The 21,429-nt window shown below is 41.2% G+C and overlaps 1 protein-coding gene across 5 annotated transcripts in view; it reads left to right on the top strand.

Annotated features, from left to right (window-relative positions):
- Window positions 1–21,429, top strand: part of kazna (kazrin, periplakin interacting protein a) — a 167,101-nt gene that overhangs the window by 85,564 nt on the left and 60,108 nt on the right. For all 5 annotated transcript variants that reach the window (XM_049581176.1, XM_049581178.1, XM_049581177.1 and 2 more), the window contains exon 2: window positions 5,364–5,471. In XM_049581176.1, coding sequence (XP_049437133.1) covers window positions 5,364–5,471 — 108 coding nt within the window. The remainder of the gene's footprint in view (window positions 1–5,363; window positions 5,472–21,429) is intronic.

Raw genomic sequence — 21,429 nt, 5'->3', positions numbered from 1 at the left:
ATTTGTTTTTCTCCACATATCCCCAATTTGCCAAAAGGCAGAAGTGTTAATATCTGTTGAGAATGGCCTCTGTCTTACCCTCCTCCTTTCTCATAAGTGCTATTCACTACGGGAAAGAGCTGTTTTAAGTCTAAACAAACTGTCTGGCAAATTTCTTTTAGGAGACCGTGTTTGGTGGGGATACAGTAATTTGGATTATTACATCATCACAAAGCCACATGGGGTACAGTAGTTGTTGTAGTCTCTGGGCCAAATCATTATTCATGTCATCACAGCAGAATTACCTTTTCTATCAGTGGTGTGCTCAGCTGGTTAAACCACTTATTATTGACAAGTTGAGGAAGTTTGATGGTGGGGAAAATGGAACCCAGCCATACAGTGTGATAAATTCTCATCAGCATCTAAAATAAAAAGTTTTCTGCTGCAGCGCAGTTCATTGCTTTCTTATGAACGCTATATATCTTGCAAGAATATTACAACCCATGCCTTCAGTGCTGTTGTGTGTATATAAAACTTTCCACAGAGACAAAAAGCAAATGCAGCTTAATGTGAGGAAACAGTGAGGGCTGATAAAAGTGATGTGAACATTAAATTATTCCCCACAAGCCTTCTGCTTTCTTCACAGCTTAAAAGCGAGGCAGATAACTGAAATTTGATGATATTATTCAGTACCCAGGATTTTAATGAAATGATCTCTCCATACCAATCTGCTCTATTTCCATGTCTTATTTTAATGACCATGTATACTAATGTATGCATTGTTTTCGGCTCTGTAAACATACAGATTCTCTAATTGTATGCCAAATAGAAACTGTGCAGCAGACATCGACACTTGCAGTGAGATGAAGGGTGAGCTTGTGTGTTTGTCAGATATTATTCTGGCTGGCATGTGAGGAAATGAGGAAAGAACAGAGAGGAGATGGAAGCCGAGAGAGGAAATGATGCTCTTATCTGAAATCCTTAATAGATCACCCCAAACATGATTTATACAACAAGCAAAAGTAAAGGTTTATTGAAAGCTTCACCCTCATTCACAGTGCAGCGTAGCAGGTAGAAAATGCAGAGGAGCAACAAAAGAGATTATGTTTTAGATTGTTTCTACAACTCCTCTATATTATCGGTCCCTGGTATCTCATCCAGTCTTTTTTCTCCCTCCTGCCATCTGTCTATTTACTCTGTGTGTCACTGTCTGCAGTGTTTCTGTGACTTTAGTGTGCTGAGATAAAGATTAAAGGATCAATATGAGGCACTTGGACCTCACCAGACCCAAATATTCACTGTGTTGAAAAGGACATTGATTCAGAGGCATCAACAGTGACCCAGAAAACATTACAATTACCAGCTTGATAACTCAGTGTAGCTAAAACAACAACAATAATGCTATTTTCACGGCCAACTCACACAAACACACAACATCTGAAAGCTGAGGCAGTAATAACAACAGCAGCCTGACCATTCTCTCTCTCTGCACCTCTAACTCTTAAAAAAAACATCCAATTTGTTTACCAGGGAATAAAAATCATTAAAAATTCTTTGCAGCCCAGCAAGTGATAATGATTTCTTGCTGCTTGTTGTATCTTAAACTTGTAAGATTTCAGTGTAAAAACAATTTAACACAAAGTAAAGCTGCAGCAGAGAAAAACATCCATCCCTCCATAATCCTGACTCTATGGACATGCCCTTACTGTATCCACATCATGATCTGGATTGTTTTTGTGGGAATTCTCTTTCAAAATTAAGAGTCACGTGCAAAACTGTTATTACATGATCAACCAATGTCTTAAAGCTCAGGTGTGTAGGATTTAGCGGCAACAAGCAGTAAAGTTGCAGAACTGAAACCTATAGCGTTTGCAAAGTAGGAGAGCTATGGTGGCCAACACGAAAATGCCAAAACATGAACGGCCCTATCTTGAGCCAGTGTTTGGTTTGTCTGTTCTGGGCTACTCTAGAACAACATGTCGGGCCCTGTGGAAGAGGACCTGCTCCTTATAGTATGTAGATATACATGGCTCATTCTAAAGAAAACACAACGATTCTTTTTTTCAGGTGATTATATACCCTTTTAGGACCGATGTCACAATGATGTCAGTTTGGGGTCCATGTCATTGGTCCGACAGCCCATTGGTCCGACATCCCATTAGTCCGACGGTCCGCGGTGCTGAACGGCTCCCGGCGGGTGTATTTCTGCCTTGATGGTGCGCCGCAACCGCCTCTGGGTCAGCTGGGAAAGGCTTCAGGCGAAGCAGGCTCACGGCTTATGTGTTTGTCACTTTCTTTTTCATTTTAACCCACACCATGATCTTTTCCTAACCCTAACCAAGTGGGTTTTGTGCCTAAACCTAACCAGACCTTAACCACAGGGCATCATGATGATTTCAGAACAACAGGACTTCGGAACAATGGGTTTAATATGGTCGGAACAATGGGCTGTCGGACCAATGGGCTGTTCCTGTCAGTTTGTTAGCTTGAGGCAAAACACAACTCATCACCACAGGGCTGTAGGCTACATAGGAGACTTAAAATGTCATCTTGATGTGTTATTGGGTGCTAGAATGCTAGTGTTAAATGCAATAAGATGAAAAGACTGGACGGAGGCGATCATCAAAAATGCTCACATGTGCATTAGGGAAAATGTATTGTTGTAGGAATGAATAATGTTCTGTGTATTAAGGGATATCATGTCCATCTAATCAGAAATTGGAAAGGTATTAAGAGGAATATTGGATTTCTCTGTAATGCTAACTGTTTAGCGCATTAGCTAATGTTAGCTTCGATAGCAAAACAAACTGGATGAAACCGTTCAAGTGTCGTCCTCCATTGTAAGATTGGCATTGTAATCAACCAAAGCCGGCCATCCCACCTTCAGCAATCCTGTCAAATTATCCATCCACTGAGTGAGAGCATACGGGTCGGCCAGTCTGGTCCCGAACAGTCCAGTTTGAGCCAGAGTGTGCTCCGGCTCTTGGAATGAGTATTTCTAAAAATTTTGGTGGTGATCGGTTGAAGCGAAGTGGATAAAATAATAAAATGGCGGGAAATCCGAGCTGCTTGGCGGAGGTCTAGTTGTAAATATTATATTCTATTTCTGCCATTAGATGTCCCAAAACCCTACACACTGGACGTTTAATAGATTATTGTATCGCATTTATGTCACTTACATGGCACATTAATCATGTGCAGGCAGCATCAACAGGTGCTGATGAGAAAACGCGTTGCACTGAAATATGTGTGCAGCTTTCATTTTTGTGAGGTTTAATAGGCCAATTCAATTAATGTTCCTGATGCAACAGTGTGACTGAGCATTTTATAGGGAAGCTTTGAAGATTTACTTAATGTAGAAAAAAATGAGAGAGCCAGACACTATGAAATTGCTGAAGCTTAAACGCATCTAAAATTAGAGTAAATAAAAACTTCCAAAGACAATGTAGAGTTTAATAATGCATCAAGTCAAGCTCTTTACTGTCATTTGAAGAAAAAGTACTTTATTAATCCCTCTTTTGGGACTTTTTTGGGACCTGTAAACATACATTACTGCTGTCAGAGTGATGGGGCTTTCATAGTCGGGTGCTTTGAGAAGTTGGGGGTTCAGTGCCTTGCTCAAGGGCATCTCTGCAACGTGATTGCATGTACAGAAGACAAATTGTCAAGTCAAACCCGAGCTTGCTCTGTGACATATTCCCCAGCTCTCCTCTATATCAGTTTTCCCTCCTCTGTCCCCTTCGTGCGACCGTAATGACTTACTTATTCCTTTGCATTTATTCCACACTATCCCACTCATCCCTTTTTCCCTTGGTAAGTTTTGAAATGTTGGTGAGGGCCTGTCAAGGGCACGATGCAGGGAAGATAAAACATTTTCATGAGGCCACTGGGCAGCAGCAGCTTGTAGCTAGCAGATAAGTACGCACTGTGAATTTTAACATTATTCAAAAAAGTGACATCTGTGTTCCTGGTGCCAAAGGCTGCACTGTGGGCAAGTTTGAAAAATTATAGATGTGCAAGGTGTTGGGTGGCAAAGTGTTATGCACAGTTTGAAAAAAAAAAAAACAGCCTTCATGCGCTGTTACCAATCACTTTAGGTGGGGACAGGCTGCCAGGCTGTTATTTGTGGCCGCATAAAGTCCATCTCGACAAGCGTGATGACTAATCTCACCATAATGACAGCACAACCCTGAGACCTGGAGCTCTTCACCCAGACACATCTGTGCTCAATTACTGCAAATAATTCAACCAGTAACAGCATCTTAGTAGGTGGGTGGCGGACTCATGGCAGAATGAACGGGAAAGAGGATGAGGAGAAGGAGGAGGAGGAGGCCAGAGAGGAGCAGAGGTTGCAGAGTGAAGTGGAAGAGATGTAGTTTGCTGCAAAGTGAATTCAACTGTGTGTGAGCAAAGCTGAATCTTAAATCCTTGAACATTTTATCAGTTTTTTGCCAGCCAAAGACTACTTTTATTTAAAAAGTGGCACTTGTGACCTTTTGGACATTTTACTTTGGAATAAATGCGTCTGTAGGCTGGGAAGGGAGGACAGCAGAAGTGGACTGCACATGTTGAAGGTGACAAAGTCATTTCAGAAAAAAAAAAACAAAAAAACTTTTATGTGAGCTGACCTGGAGCAAAGCACTCAATATGCATTCACTACATGCCACTGGTGAGGCAGGCCAGAACTATATTAGAAACCACTGAACCTCACCAGAAATCAAATCACACTTTGGTCATAAAAATGCTAATATTTACATGCAGCAGTCTCTCAAAGTTGTGACTGTGTTTGTGCGCCTGCTTGTGTTTAAGATTGGATGCTTTTGCTACAGCGGGGTGTTCACACTCCCCGGAAACAGTAGCTGTGTTGATGAATGGTAAACTACTGTGGAGTTAGTACAGTGTAAGAAGTGAGGAGTAAAAGTTCATTTTGTGTGAATTGAGAGGAATGTGTGGTGGGCTGCATTAATCATCTTGTTTCCTCATGCATTCTGTGCAGAGAGGCAAACTTACAATGATGAGGAATTTATCATGCATTTTGGGTGAACACAGGCCTTTTCTCTCTTTCTCATTTTGCTATTGCTGTCTCCTTAGGTATTTTGCATGATTGTTGGGAACTCATTTTACAGCTCCAGTTGCTCCTCTACATGCTTCATCAAACATAATCTGCACTCAGAGGCACAATTTAAGATAATAATAATCAATGAGAGATGTATTTAAAATGTCAAAGGGGTCATTTCCTTTAATTTCGTACCAATTTCAAATTATTACATGACCTTAATACACATGCTTCAGCTCAAGAACACCGATGTATTCCACTGTCTATCTTTGTTGTCTTTCTTGTTGTCTGTTAAATCACACTTTTTTGTAATTTGTTTTTGTCACAGATCCCTCTGCTCACCAGAGGCAGAAGCCGCCTGCCACTGAACTCTGCTACAAGACTGAAATCAGCAGTCTAATGGACTTCAACTCCCCGGATGCTTCTCTGGACAAAGGTAGGACCTGTTGGACCACAGCTTAAATGTTAAAGATTTTCCTATAGTGCCAGTACCTGCAAATACACAATACATGAGAGCAATAGGAGCTAATTGTAGCCCCTCTGCATCAATCCCTCTCCCTCCTCAGCATTTGCTGCTTGCACCTGTTGTTGTAGCAATGGGCCTCCATCACACAGGATATTGCAGCTACACTAAGGAGGACTGTTGCTACCAATCCAGGTTACATCTGGCTGCTAATGAACCCAACAAGTCTTGGATTTAAAAAAAAAAAAAAATCACAGACATTTTTACAACTAATCAGGCAAAAGCTGCTTCTTAATTTAGTCTGCGTGCACGGTAGCGGTGAACCAGGAACACAACAATTACTGACAACTGTTTGTTTGTGTTTATGTGCAATTTGTACTTTGGCAATTTGGCCACTTGTTGCATGCTTGGATGGACCAACAGGGCAGAAATTATAACTCTCACTGCAGCACAGTAATAACACAGTGACGTAATAATGGTCCTGGCTGAAGCTGTTCTACATAAACTGGGTTTGTAAGAAGAATGTAACAAGTCAATATGGTGTCAGCAATCTAAGTTTTATTCAGTTGGTTTAAGTGTTGGAAGTATTACATGACAGGGGTGATATACAGTAAAAACAGTTTTTCCCCCACATAGCCTTCAATTTTGAATTTATTTTCCACTTCACAAAAGCATAAGTGACCCTTGATCATTATTGAACCACAACAGTGCAGCTAAGCTTTAAATATTTTGAGTTTCCTTTTTCTGTGGGCCCTCTGCAGTCTAGCCTCAAATAACCTTGTGTTTCTATTGTGAATTTTCAACAATAGCCTTGCTGAAGCAACGCGCCTGTTAATTGCACCTTATTATAGACATTATTGTGCACTTGACACTGAAACGGGAACCTGTTCCTATTTAAATCTGCTCATATTTTGATACCAAACTTCCAATTTGTTTTACTAATGACTGGTTATATCTTCTGTTCTTATTGAACTGTTGCTCAGAGGCATCTCTGTCTCTTTATGCCTTTTCACTTGTCAGTCTGGTTGAACTGTTATACCGTGTTTTATTCTCCATGCACAAAACAAACCCTTCATATAAACTAACATTTGTAAAGAGGACTCTCTACAACATTTGAGAGTACACTACATAAGAATCTACCACAATACAATCCTATTAAACACAGGGGCAAGTCAAAGTTTTGAAGTTGTTTGAATGGTCAATTTAAACCCAAAGTTTATCATTATAATTGGTGAGCTCTACTACAACCACATTATAATTTTACATACAGTACCTTTAGGCCTCCTGCACCACCTGTTTACATTTTATGGATTTGAAATTGATGTAAATTTATTAGAAAAAATGTTTTTATCCAGTGAGCTGACTCAGTAGTTGCCTTTGCCTGTACAGTGTGTCATGGTGTGCTGCTAGTCGAGACATTCTCTTGGTTCTTCTGAGGACAGTCTGAATGGTCATTGGTCAATTTGGCTCCGTCAACAATCTACTATCAAGCTCTATATTCATCTGTGTTTACAATTCTGCCATTAGTTCTCAGCCACTTGCGTCACCATGACCTATCCCCTCAAAAAGCAGCCTGTAAACGTTAAAGCCTTTATTTATCACCAGACTCTTATCTAACTGGGTGGTCAGACGGGTCCCACATAGGCGTCATCAGCTCTCCACACAAACATAGTTACAGGCATTTATCTGTCGTCTGTTTCCAGCCCTTTCAAGACAAAAGCTTTTTTCAAGGAGTTGGAGTCTTGTAGAGACGATCAAAGTGGCTAACGATGGCACCAGTACAAACGCATCTCTTCAATTGTGGATCCTGTACGACTGCCAGCTCCAGTATAGATCTCTAGTGTCACCCAAGGAGCCCCCAGGGGCCCTTTCCTCATTAGAGTGTCCTGCTTAGGGGTCTATTTGGCTGCCAGTTCTCTCTTCTCTCCTATTAGCGTCTGTCGATGTCGTGATGATACTGAAACAGCTCACAAGTCATTGTTCAAAGAAGAGGGAACAGTGTGTGTTAGTTATATGACATTGCTGCAGATCAGTGCCTCATATGTATTGTATTTAGGAACAACTTTGAGATACTTGTATTCTACTTGAGTTTTTTCATTTCATGATCATGCATACACAACATTTCTGGGGGAAATATTGAACTCTTAACTACATTTATCTGACAGCTAAGGTTGCTTTCAGTTAAAGATTTTACACATCAAACATATATACTTTTATAAACTTTGCGTTGTTATAGATTAAACTGCTCAGTTGTTAAAGGGTCATGTCAATGAATCAGTAATATTACAATAATATATATGATAACACTCTGAATGGGGCCATTTTGCATTGGTTTTGGATATTATTGGTACATTTTTCTGCAAAAACTTTACAAGTACTATTAAAACTGACCAATTATGCTCATTTTCAGGTCCATATTTTTGGGTTTCTACTAGAACATGTTTACACGCTTTAATGCTCAAAACTCACATTTTTTCCCTCATACTGTTTGTGCTTGAACACCTGTATACACCTGTGGTCTGAAACACTTTGTTTTAGCTCCTGTCTCTTTAAGTCCTTCTCCCAAAAAACCCAAGTCTGTTCTGATTGGTCACCGTGTCCAGGTCTTCCGTGTCTTTGCGTCTCTGTAACAGAGAACAGTGACACTTTCTACCATGAAAAATCAACAATAAAAGCTTCTAAACTCAACCAGACCTGTTCCAGCAGGAATATGATCCAAAATCAGGGAGAATTTCAAAACATCGGGAACCAAGATTACAAGTTTCCCTGACATTACCATGTAGCTACATGTAGCAGTATAGGCTATGTAACGTAAACACTTCCAGTAATGTGCCTGGAGCAGATGACCATAGGCTGACCAAACGTCCTCTTTTGCCTGGACATGTCCACTTTTGACGTCCTGTCTGGGGCGTCTGGGGGGGTGTTTATAAATTGAAGATAATGTCCGGTTTTCCGTGTGCGTGTGTGTGTATGTGTGGCATGGGACGCATATTTCTGTCCGAACCCGACAGTCATTCTGTTTTGTTATGTCAGAAACCGAACTGAGCCCGACATTATTTAATGACTAAAGCACTGATTTTGTGTCACACAGTTGTTACGGTTACAGGCTATTTAACAAGCCGGGCGTGTGCCGTGGGTGCTCAGCTGCGGAGAGGGAGACCTCCGTGTTTGAGACGGGAGCGGGCGGCAGGAGGTCCGAGGCTTCCAGTGAGGGGAGAGGGAGAAATAAAACAAAATAAGATAAAATAGGAAAAACCTGTCTCCCTCTTTTATTTAATTTTCAGCGTTTAATCAAGGCGGAGGCGGGCGGCGGAAGGTCTGAGACTTCCAGCGAGGGGAGCGGTAGAAACAAACAGCCAATATGTGTCTGTGTGTGTTATGTTCAGGTGTTGTCACGTAAATAACAGTGCCCAAGCAATAAACAGGACAGACAATAGGATTTTATTTATTTTTACACAACATTTTCACTGAAAGCTGACCAAATCAGACCCGAGCCCGAATACAATTTATACATAAGCTGACCGAACCTGGCCCGACCCGTCGGGTAGGCCTACCGTTGGGACCCGTCGGGCTCAGATTGGGTAGCCACACTCTAGTGTGTGTGTGTGTGTGTGTGTCCCCTATCTATAGGGCCCTATCTGAATTTATGTCTTTGAGAGATATTATTTTGTAATAGAACTGAATTTTCTATCCATACATATAAACTTTAAATATATTAAAATTATAAGGCATCTTTGACTAAACTGCGAGTATCATTTAAGTAGGCTATCTCATGGCCGGGCCGAGTGTCCTCTTTTTTGGAAATCAAAATATGGTCACTCTAGATGACCATATAAAGAAATCTGTCACAATCTGATGTCAGCATGTAGCCAAAGTAGAAAAAAAACATTTGTAACAGAGTATTTAGACCGATCTGAGCCGGAGGTTTCAGCTCTCAGGGATTACTTTTACTCAGGTTTAAACTCTTTATTTAAAACTTCGGACACATTTATATGAACAGCTGACATTGTCACAGTATATCTAGGACAGTTCCTTTAAGCATATACTGTTGAATTTCACATCTTTTTACTTGTACTGGCATGGTTTTTTTCCCCTTTCATTGTGGTATTACTGTATTCACTTAAGTAAAAGACCTTTCACTGCTGATCTGGGGTCAGCTTTTTGTGTTCAGTAGATGAAACTGCAAAATATGCTGAAAGATTTTTTAGATTTTGGGAGTCATTTGGAAGTCAAGAGAGCAGACACTGCACTCGAGGTGAGGTTATGCACACATTCTTTAATTAACATGTTGGTATTTGCACACACACACACACACACACACACACACACACACGCACACACACACACACACACACACACACACACTCTCCTTCAGCACAAACCAGCTGCTGCATGAGGTCTGTGGTTGTTTCCTGGGTGCTGCAATTGTGCAGACTCAGGGAAAACACATACGCACACACCGACAACCCCTGCAGTGGCCAAGGCCACGTACATCACCGCAAGTTTCATCCCAATGAGAACAGGGAAGTGAGGGGCTGTGTTATCAGCAGATTCATCTCAGGTCTGCAGTAAGAGCAAGACACAGAGACAGGGAAGGAGAGGGGAAACAAACGTAAGCAGTGAGCACTGTATCATTATGGAGACAGGTGCTGCTTCTGCACATTAACTGGCAATGATGTCACTAGCTGGGTGAAGCCTGGCATGTGGGCTGGTTTAAATAGGAAGGTCAGCGCAAAGAAGTCAAGCAGGGCATCCAGAAAAAATAGGCTTAGGAGGGAAGAGGAGACAGGGAAGGAGAGAGAAAAATCAGGGGGAAAAAAGGTGAAGAGCACCAGGAGGAGGAGGAGGAGGAGGAGGAAGAGGAAGAGGAAGAGGTGAGAGATTGCCTGAGGACATTGTGTTGCTTGCAAATGTATTCTGATTAACGAGAGAAAATCATTCAGGGAAAGGGGGAGAGGAGGGAGAGACGGACGTGAACAAAAGAACAATAAAATAAGGGAGAATGTGAAGGTGTGTGTGTGGGTGTGGGTGCATGTGTGGAGTGGTCTCTGCTGAGCACTTCCATTTTTCTCATGCGCTGACACTTTCCAAAACACCTGCCCCCACTGAAGCCCGCTTATAGCCATTGGGAGGGTGGCACTTATATTGCCTCCAGCAACAATATCCAGGCCTCTCCACTGTAATTTACACACGTCAGGAATAGCTGCTCAGAAATGCACAGACACAATGGCTGCAGTTAGCTTTTTTTAATGTGACTCATATTATTTAACTCTGCCAGAATGTAACATTGGACATTGTCTGTATTGTGGCCATCGCGAGAATGCTAACTTTGTGATCGCAGTCCTGCAGAGTATTGACTCAATCCAGCCAGACTGCTCGTATGGCCAAAGACAAGAAGAGGAAGAGAAAAGGTCACATAGACTTGAGATCACAGTGGGAATATAATTATAGAGATGTAATGGGAGTTTCACACGATGAATCCGCTAGTGGTATCATGATTGTCAAAATCCATGATTCAGTTTCAGCACTGAATGCGACGCCATTTTTCAACTATCGAGTCTTCATTCATAAAGATTAATGGATTATTGTGTGTATACCCTGACAGAGGTCATTAACAATTTCAACTTCTTCTTTAAAAAGACACTTTACATGGTATTAAGTGGAATATAACTGCCCAATTTACTAAGGCTATATGGCCAAATTTAAATAATATATTAAAATTTAGTATCAATTACTTATTTTATCCGTCAATTGGGAACAAACCAGTTCTGTTGTTTCTCCATCATCTCTGACTGTGACAAAGGCCGTTGTGTCTGGAAAGAGAATCGCTGATCATGCTTTTGATTTCGATGATGAAACTTGAGAGCTCATTTCGATCGAGTTTTGCTTTAGAATTGAAATTGTGACACCCCTTGGATCCGCACCCATGAAATCTCAAAAATTGTTGCGCAGCGCTCATGGACAAAGGGGTTTTCTGTGTGCTCGGGTGCCTCCATCTTCTGGCCTTTCCATTAAAGTCGACTGAGGGGTTGAAATGGACAAAGGGAGCAGAGCAGCAGTCTGATTATCTGCCTTCTCTGTCAGTTTTTAACCGCTTCATTAAAGAAGGCTGCTGACAAGTGCAGCTCAAAGGTCATAAAGTCAAAAAGTGAGATTTCAAGGGGTCTAGATTTAAAGCCTAATTTAAGCAGTCATCAAAGGAAACATTACTTCTTCCTGAAAGTTGTGTGCGGGTACGTGCCAGTGTGTCGGTGTGTGTGTGTGTGTGTGTGTGTGTGTGTGTGTGTGTGTGTGTGTGTGTCCAAAACTTTGTTGCACTGGAACATCAGAGGAATTCCCAGAGACACAAACTTCTATTAGCCTCACTTCCTCCTCTGAGCCTTTTCCAAATGCTCTTACTGTCTTCAACTTCTCTCGTTCCCTTAGAATCCATTCAGAGGCAGGTTAAATACATCTCCAAGGTGTTACATTTAACTTTGCCAAGTACTATATTTATGGTCTAAATTTAGATCTGGAGCTGTGCTGTTCAATTAATCAATCAAAACTTTTTTTGTATACCTACTAAAAATGCAGATGAATAGAAAATGTCAAAGCACAGGTCAGTGCAGCACACAGTACGTGTCTTCATTCATTTTATTGCAGTGACGGTTGCTAAGCAGCTGCTGCAAAGTGTGTGTGATGTGTACTATCAATGCATCCGAAATTGCCAGGTCTCAGACTGTCTGAAATTCTTTTTTGTTGGCACCTCGCTTTTTCTCTGGTAAATGGACCAGAAACAGCAAATGCGCATTCAGTGACCTTCATCTGACAGCTCAGCAAGCCTTCAGTCTGCTGGTGATAGTATCACCAAGTCACACTAAATGAATTTTGAGGCACACAAGGGATGGCATATAAGTGAAAAAGATGTTATACTTTATTAAAATATACCTAATACGTTGTGAGTGTAAATGTTAGGCATTCAAAATTGTTATATTATTATTATATTATATTGGTATTAGATAGAAACCACGTGGGCTGCCAGATTGTCAGCAGCAGGCATCCAAGAGACGCAGCCCTGTAAAAACACAAATATAGTAAAGTGAAACACCAAACAAGAGTGAATCTTGGGTCAGCTTTCACTTTAACTTTGGTTAGCGAGCTTGTTTACAAACAGCAACTCACAATCCTGCATAGAGTACCTTTATGATATGCTCAGATATACTGTATGTTTTTCATGGCTCTGTATTGGAAACGATCTGGCAGTGCGATACACATCACAATACAAAGGTTACAATTTAATATACTGCGATCTATTGCAATACTGTAAGCAAAGTGCTAAATAGACCCTTTACTGTAAGTCAACAGTATGATGTTTTTTTGTGGGTGGGGCTGAGCTGGAGGCAAAACAATTCTGCACAAACATTAGCCAGCACTAGCTAGTAAGTTCTGTTGGCTTGTTTTAGACAATGGAGGAAGATGATACAAGTGGTGCGTTCAGAAATACTCATTCAAAGTGCCAGAGCACACTCTGGCACGGACCGGACCAACCGTAAATTTGGAGCAGTGTCGGAATGTACCCTTAGGTTATTCAGAGCACCGCACTCTAGCAGTGGCAGAGCACACTCTCAACACTCTGTCTGGGGAGACGTAGCAGCAAAGAGCCGAGCGGGGTGAATGTATGGTTAACTAAAGCATTCGTCAATTCATATAGAAATACAAAGCTCAGTTCGATCAACAGGGCTCTCATTTTAGTGTAGAGCGTCACACGAACGCACCATGTCAGGTTAGTCACTCTCTGGGACCGCGCATGTTACTTGAATAGATAAACACTGACAAACGGGACCAGACTGGCCGACCCGTATGCTCTCACTCAGTGGATGGATGATTTGACAGGATTGCTGAAGGTGGGACGGCTGGCTTTGTGGTTGATTACTATGCCAATCTTACAATGGAGGACAACACTTGAACGGTTTCCTATGTTTTGTTTTGCTATCAAAGCTAACGTTAGCTAACACGCTAAAAAGGTCAGTCTTACGGAGAAATCCAGTATTCCTCTTAATACCTCCGTAATTTCTGAGGTGGACATGATAACCCTTAATACACATGACGTTATTCATCCTTACAACAGGTAATACTTTTTTCCTGACCTTATATGAAGTGTGTGCTGCACATGTGATTAATTTTGAAGATTGCCTCCATCCAGACCTTTCGTCTTATCGCATTTAACCATAGTTGTCTTTGTTTTTGCTGACAGGCAGTGTTGGCTGCTATGTGCTCAAATTTAAGTTTTGAGCCATGACTCCTTCTATTCTGGCTCCCAATAACACAACAAGATGACATTTTAAACTGACGTCATTGTGATGTCAGCCCTAAAAGGGTCTATAGCGATTTCTTTAAAATCGAATTTTAGGAGCCAGTGGTGCACACTTTATTACTGCCTGTTTCATGAACCCGTGTTCTTTGTGTTTACGCTAGCGGTATGTTGTTGGAGTGGAAGAGTCAAATGTCTGAACATAGATAACAACAGCGAGGGATCCAGCAGGTTGAGTATTTACAACACAAAATGAGCCACTGCCACAAACCTTTGCATGGAAGTGGTTAATTAAAAATCCATAGTGTTTCTGAGAATCTATAGAGTATCACAAACCATAATATCATGATACTCAAGTGTAGCAATATTCTCTTACACCCTTAATGAAGAGGCTACATGAATAGTCCAGTATTATTTCAAATAGACTTCAAGTTTCTTTCATGTTTTCTTTGTACTCTGGGTATATTTTTTATTCGGTGCAATTTGACTTACATTAGATTGTATTTGTATACAGTATATTTAAACATTTCCCATAAAAAACAGAAATTTACACCTGTTATTTTATTAACCCCTTATCTGCCCAACCCAACCTACCCCAATAAATTACTGGTGGACACCAATGATTAAGGAAGCAGGGGTTGGTTCTGTGTTAAGTGCATGCTGGTGATTAAGTGTCATGAGGTACTGAAAATGATGAACTAAAAGTGGCCAAGAAATTAATACTACTCCAGGCAGAAATAAACTTTACAAGGTGTCTTGACTCGCCCTGAGGAGATTTAAACATCCAGAATAGACATGATGCTCTTTCGCTGCTGTTCCATTGAATCAGTGTAAAGAATTAATCAAATCCATGTTTTACAATGAAGCCCTTTTCCAAAACACAGCACTCAGGATGAAACACCGGCCTATATTCTGTCACATTATATATTGCCCGTGTTTGTTTTGCCACTCCTAAATTTTCACTCACACCTCGTTAAGTTTTGGATTTACACTCAGGTGCAGCACTGCGCCAAGGTGCTGCTAGAGGTGTATTTTCTATTTCTGAATTCCACCTTGGAGTCTGACACGAGGCGAACAGCCAACTGGTACAACCAGTCACCAGTTGTAATACCGTCTGCCTGCCCTTCAAATGGCTGTTAAAAAGGCCCGTGGGCAGCTAATCTAAGCTGGCGTCTGGCAGTAGTGAATTGGCAGCGGAGGTGATGGTGGAGAGGGACGGTGGCTGTCGAGGCGGCCAGATCTGGAGGAGAGCTGAGTGGCACCTGGTGGCTGCCGGTTCCTTTTCACTGATTACTGAGCATGAAGGTTGGAAGTTCTGAGAATATGGAGGTGAATAGCCTAGCTAACAGAGATTGGAGGAGGCAGTCTGAGGTATAGGTATATAGGTATGTGTATATATATATATATATATATATATACATATATATATATATATATGGGATGCACAGTAGTAATAGTGATGAGTATAGAAGAAGCAGTAGAAAAAACAAGCTCCAGACATGTAAGCAAACCTGTTAAAATGCAGAAGATGAGGTGCAGAGAGACAGACACCATTTAGACTCACAGTAGATCAACAATATATGGTTGCATACCCCTAGGTCTTTTTTCAAACAAAGGGCTTTCAGTTGACATTTTAACGTTGACCCACCCTCCACATGTATGTGCTTTGCCTGAGGTAAAAGAGTGAAAAGGTGGGGGGAGGATCTGAAGACAGTTATGGGACATCCTCTTTAAGGTCATAACAAATCCGGCACCTCAGCATAGCGCTACAGTCATCCACAGCTGACCTACTTAGACAAAGTATACGCTGACATGTCATAACTTTGAAAAAGCAATAACAGGAGTCAGCTGATCCTGTAGTTTGCTACTTGTTTAACACTAACAGGACTGCGGCAAAACAACATTCCAAACACACCTCAGTCATTTCAGTGAGACAACCAATTTGGCACAGGGGGCTTTGTCAAAAAAAATGTAGGAAAAAATAAATAAAAAATTGGTCTACTTTTGCAGCGACCTTATGCAACCTCATCTGGCAGCACACTGCATTGGCCAGTCAAATATGTGCCAGAGCACATTCCAGGTAAAATGCCCTGAAACATGAATGGCAAAATTGCACTCTTCATCTCGCAACTGTCAAGGTAGGATAAAATGATTTATGGTCTCACTTCTTTCCACAGTGTTATAAACTGCTCAGAGTTTGACACACAATAAGCCCTCAAACTCATGAATGTGTCACTCAAACTTCTTCATTGTGTTACATCTTCTCCACAGGTGGAAGAAGTGCTATGAATTTTTTACTTATGTCAATGTAGCAATACTACAACAAAAACAGTCTGCATTTAAGATCTAACTTGTTAATATTTCTGTAATAAACACTGATGTGAACAGCATTTATTTTCTAGTTTTATCATGGTGTAACTATTTTATAAATTGTTGGTATGTTTAATAATACATCTATCAGAGTTAATCACATTTTCTTATTATGTTTTACAATATATTGCATATCTAGATCTTACTGTATGTTTCTAAGTTCTGGAAAAGTTTGGTCTACAAAGTATCTAGTGTACTGATATCCGAAATAAATGAAGTGAAGTACACAATACAACATCTCCCTTTTTAGTAAAGTAGCATAAAATGAAAGTGATTGCATGAAGTATAATTATGTGAAATCTACACGCAAGTTTAGTACTTGAGTAGATGCACTCAACACTAGTTTCCATCAGCACACCCACACCAATGCAACACCTTTGTTTTGTTCTTAACAGAGGGCTGTTCGTGTTCTACGGCCTGAATCCACAGCAGACTTAGTGTGAACTTCCATTACAGCAGTTTTCTGCTGTTTGTGATCCAGACATGATTTACCCTTCACAGTGTTTTACAATGACTCAGACTGCCATTACCACTACATGACCGCGACATGTCCCTAATTCTATTTTTTTGTGGTGTAGGTAATCATGAATCATTTCTTTTAGTCAACTTCACAGTTCATCGGCCACTTTTTTCCCCTTCTAGTTCACACATTGTGACTTATGGGCTGATCTTTTGTACAGGGGTTGTTTCAAGGTTTTGCTGTGCAAGCTGCATGTTGAGAAAAATCATGAGAACAAGGAAACTGGAAAGTTTGAATTTACAAGGATAGTGTGTCCATTAATGGTGCTTTCACACCTGCCCTGTTTGGTTCGGTTCAGTCGTACTCAAGTTCATTTGCCCCCTTAGTGCTGTGTGTTTGGTAATGTGAACACAGCATTCACACTCGGGTGCACACCAAAACAACTGGGCTGAGACCTTCTTGAAGAGGTGGTCTTGGTCCGGTTACAAAGGAACTCTGGTGCGAGTTCCGACCTCGATCCAAACCAGCTGCATGCATTACGTGTTGTTTGTGGTAAACAAGCATGAGCATGTTACAGCTCCGTAGGATTAATAATGCACACCTCCTTCTGTACTGCCTTAATATGCGCATTCAGCACATCCAGTGCATGAGAACGGTAATTATGCATCTTTGTAACAAAATCAGTCCCTGATTGGGACCACAGCAAGTGACCTCTAGGTCTGAAAGCACCCTAACATGTGCATTGTATGTTGTAACAAAGGCCAGTTAGACAGTGCTGAAGACAGGCATTTAAAAGATGGACACCACATTGTTCAGAAAGCTGGGAAAAAAGAGCTGCGTTGATAAAATAAATCCATGCACACACACAAACACAAGCTGAATTAATTTCTAATCTTTGTCTCATTGTCTGTGTTTTACTTTCTCACATAAACAATGAAAGGTTGACGTCTTCTTGGCAGTGTGAGGTGGAGCTGCTGTCCGTTGAGGTATTGTTTAAACTGACTGCAGGGAGAGGGAGATTGTCTGCTTTCATTGATTTTCATTTAAGGGATAGTGCTCTCAGCTCATCACCGCAAGGCATTCCAGAACTTAGAAACGTGTGTGTGTGTGTGTGTGTGTGCGCTTGTGTGCGATGCAACATCATACAAGGTCAGCATCAGCAATTTCAGCTAAACTGCTTTTTACATGCAACCCTTTTTCCCCCCACAATGTTGTGCATTCCAAGCCGTGCATGTCACAGAAACCTAATTTCCTGTTGTTCCGCAGTCCCAGTAGTGTGATTTGATGCTGTCTTAGTGTAGTGTAAATAGCCAGCGCGTGCCAAGTACATTCTTTTAATTAGGAAACCCAACAGACCTGCTGATTAGCACTTCATCTTCATAAGTGTCTGGGCCTGAGACGCAGCTGGACCACTTCCTAGTTACCTTACACTCTAGCTAGCATGTCCCAACAGGTCTGGAGCAAGAGGAGCATAATTAATATGCTGTAGTCTGCCATCTACTGAGCAAGCAAAAGCGGTTTTGGTAATACGGTCCATGTACATTGCTTGTAAGCTACTGTATTTGTGAAATATGCAAGCTTGTTCACTGTTGCACAGTTGGGATCTTGGTTGCCCACAATGATAATCACAGCAGTACCCTTTGTCATCAAATGACCTTTTTCCAAGCATCCAGCGTTTAGGGTACTGCCCTGCAATCATTTCTCATGCAGCCAATTTGACCAGCGCAATTCTTTAAGTTACTTCACAGCCCACAGCTTCACATGATAAATGGCATTATTATATTTTTTTCTCAGATTCTCTCTCTGAGGTTTTTTTTCTTCTCCAGAAGAGGGGGGGAGGATTGCTGAGTCATCTCTTATCCTTGGATTTGTAATCTTAAGCCATTGAGCACTAGGCAGAGGCACAAGGTGTTCTTTATAGCCGATGTAAGTACCGCAGTCTTCCTCTTCTCTGCCATTAAAAGGCATTTCTAACCATTTTATGAAACAGCCCTGTGACTGTAGGGGGAAAATAAGGTCCAACAAAAATCAATGAATGGATTTCAATTGTGTAGTATGGAATAGCTCATTGGCTCTCTCCCTGCTATCTGCTGAGTGTTATCATGAAGTTAAATCATCATATATTCACATGCACACACATGTTCACAACACAAAGCCTCACAGTCATCTTGTGCCTGTACCTTTAGCCCTCAATCTGCTGCGCATTTGCTGAGCTGCAGACCTGCGTGGGCCACAAACACCCCTTTGAGTAGGCAGTATTCAATTTCCTCACTTTGTCCATTATGCATGGACACAATGCACATTAGGAGATTATTTTCTTTAGCTGCTCTGTGTCTCAGAGAGAGGGATGGTACGCTGAATCATTATCAACTCTGCAGAGGGCTTAATCAAGGTTTCTGGCAAAGCTATTGATTAGGTTTGAAATAATATCAGTAGGCATCACAGACACTTTTGTGATGTTGGTTCAATGTATTTAAGTGTACACATGGACTTTTGATACCATCATCTGCTAGATGTAAAGCAAAAGAAACTCCATTTATTTCAGTTATGTACTGATTATACATGTCCACAACCCAGTCGCCAGAATAAATGTTGGCACCGTACATTTATGCCAACCACGGATATGTTACATTTGTACTTTATTATGTAGCATATGTGATGAAACTTCACATTTCTACAACACTGTGGTTAACTTGTGGTTATGTTGAGGCACAAAAACCACTTGGTAATGATGAGGAAAGATCACGTTTGTCTTAAAATATCCAGTTTCGGTCTAGAAAATACCGCTGATGTCTCGCTAAAAAAACGCCCACTTTTAGTGGCACAATCAATACAGGAGATAATGCAAATGTTTAGCTAAAATCACCTGCTTTGGGTGGCACAATTGCCTCTGAAAATGGCGCCACAGTCTCACTAAAAACACCTGCCTTGAGTGGCACCTTTGCTGTTGGAAATGTTGCTGAAATCTCATTAAAAATCTGCTCTCTGTGGCACAATTGCTCCTGGAGATGCCATCGATGTCTTGCTAAATCACAACCAGTTTTGCTGTTTGGTAGTCGCAAACAGAGGTCTTGCCAAGGTGTTACACCATCCACCATCCCCACCATCCCCCCCACCAGAAACATCAATATGATACATATGAAGCCTGAAAATGTAACGTAACTGTTGTTTGCAGAAATGTAGAATGTGGCCGACGCCTGGGCTGATGTCACTGTTTACAGTTTCAACTTGTTTTACTGGTTGGTGGAGAGGTATAGAAGCTCCAATGAGCCATGTAATAAAGCATGGTTCGGTAGTTAACTGTTGTTGATTAATTAATAGATGCATAATTAAATGTACATTTGCGACCTGCATTGTTTCGTGCACTGTTATGGAAGCAGGTTCTAAAAGAATATGCGTGTAAGGTTGAGTCTAAAGTGGCCTCGTTGATTAATGGAGCTTGAAGGAATTTAGACTCGGCCACCAGGAGCCCAGCGAATGCTCCTGTTACAAGTGTGGGCGGACTCATTTTGTGTTTGCAGCAGCACACCGGCTGTGTGGCACACATATTGACTGTGAGTTGAGCTGTGTGTTGGGACTTTTTCAAAAAATAATAACGATTTGTTCCATTTAAATGTGACTTAATCACCCGATAGAATAGGAATAATTTATAAAAAAAATATTTGCTGATAATATTCAGGTTGGCTCCGCAGAGAACGCTGCTTTATTCTAAGCTATTAGAAACATAAAAGGGAAATAACTTCAAGATACAATTCAATCAGTGTTTGATGAGTCTTTCTGACTGCTGTTTTGCCTTTTTTAAAAACTAGTTCTGTATGTGCACTTAACTTGCAGGGATTATGGTCTGACTCATCATTCTGCTTATTTTAAGAGGTTTTATCTTTGTCCTTGCAGGCAGATTAATAAAGCTTAATTAATGCACAGGCTTATCACCTTTGTTTCAAATCAGGGTTTCTTCTCTGTGACTACTCGCACATCACTAGTCCCCCATTCACCCGCTGGCCTCGGACTACATGTCACTGCATGGATGGTTGGATAACACAAGCATACAGGGATTGTGTGAACAAATAACATGCACCTGTGTCTGCACTCAAAGTGTGTTTACTTGCATTCTATGTGTCAACCAGAGATATTAAAAAGATGTAATTAAACTAAAATGTAGAAGGCTTTAGAAGATAACTTTTACAATGAAATGTAAACACATCTAGTTTATTATAATTTAAGACTGAGCTGTGATTTAATCCTCTGAATGATGACAATATCCTGTGTTCATCCCTTGGTTGTTGTTCTAAAGCCCGTCATTATTGTGGTTCTTTGGCTCACTTTACTCCCTATGTGTCCCTGACTGTAGTTTGTTTAACTTGCTCAACAATGTGGACAGATGGCTTTAAAAGAAAACAAACAACAACATCAATCTCAGAGTTTTTTACTGACTGATCATAAATGCATCACAGTGTGTCCCACTGCAGTGGTCATTTTAATGGCGCTCAAGGGTTTCATGATACCGTAGGTGTAGTTTTAAAGGTATAAGGTTACTAAGACCCTCAGGCAAGTCAACAGCTGGCAGACCTGTTGCTGTGCTGCCTGCTGGGGTTAGACTACACACACATCAACGCTTAAGCCCACACCTAGGCTAGGCTCCTCCCCCCATCAGTTCATGTGTGTGTGTGTGCGCATGTCTGTGTGTATGTTTGAGTAATGTGGGAAAATCATAGTGACAGCCCCGCTGAGCTCCTCCTACTCACCTAGTAAACCATTAGAGTTTAGGGGGAGGGGCCGAGTGTACTGTATCTTTGAAGCTGTGGGAGTCG

This window comes from Epinephelus fuscoguttatus, linkage group LG7 (assembly GCF_011397635.1).
Source record: "Epinephelus fuscoguttatus linkage group LG7, E.fuscoguttatus.final_Chr_v1".
NCBI classification, from domain to species: Eukaryota; Metazoa; Chordata; class Actinopteri; order Perciformes; family Serranidae; genus Epinephelus; species Epinephelus fuscoguttatus.
The sequence above is the reverse complement of the archived record's forward strand: the minus strand, read 5'-3'. Positions and strand labels throughout refer to the sequence as shown.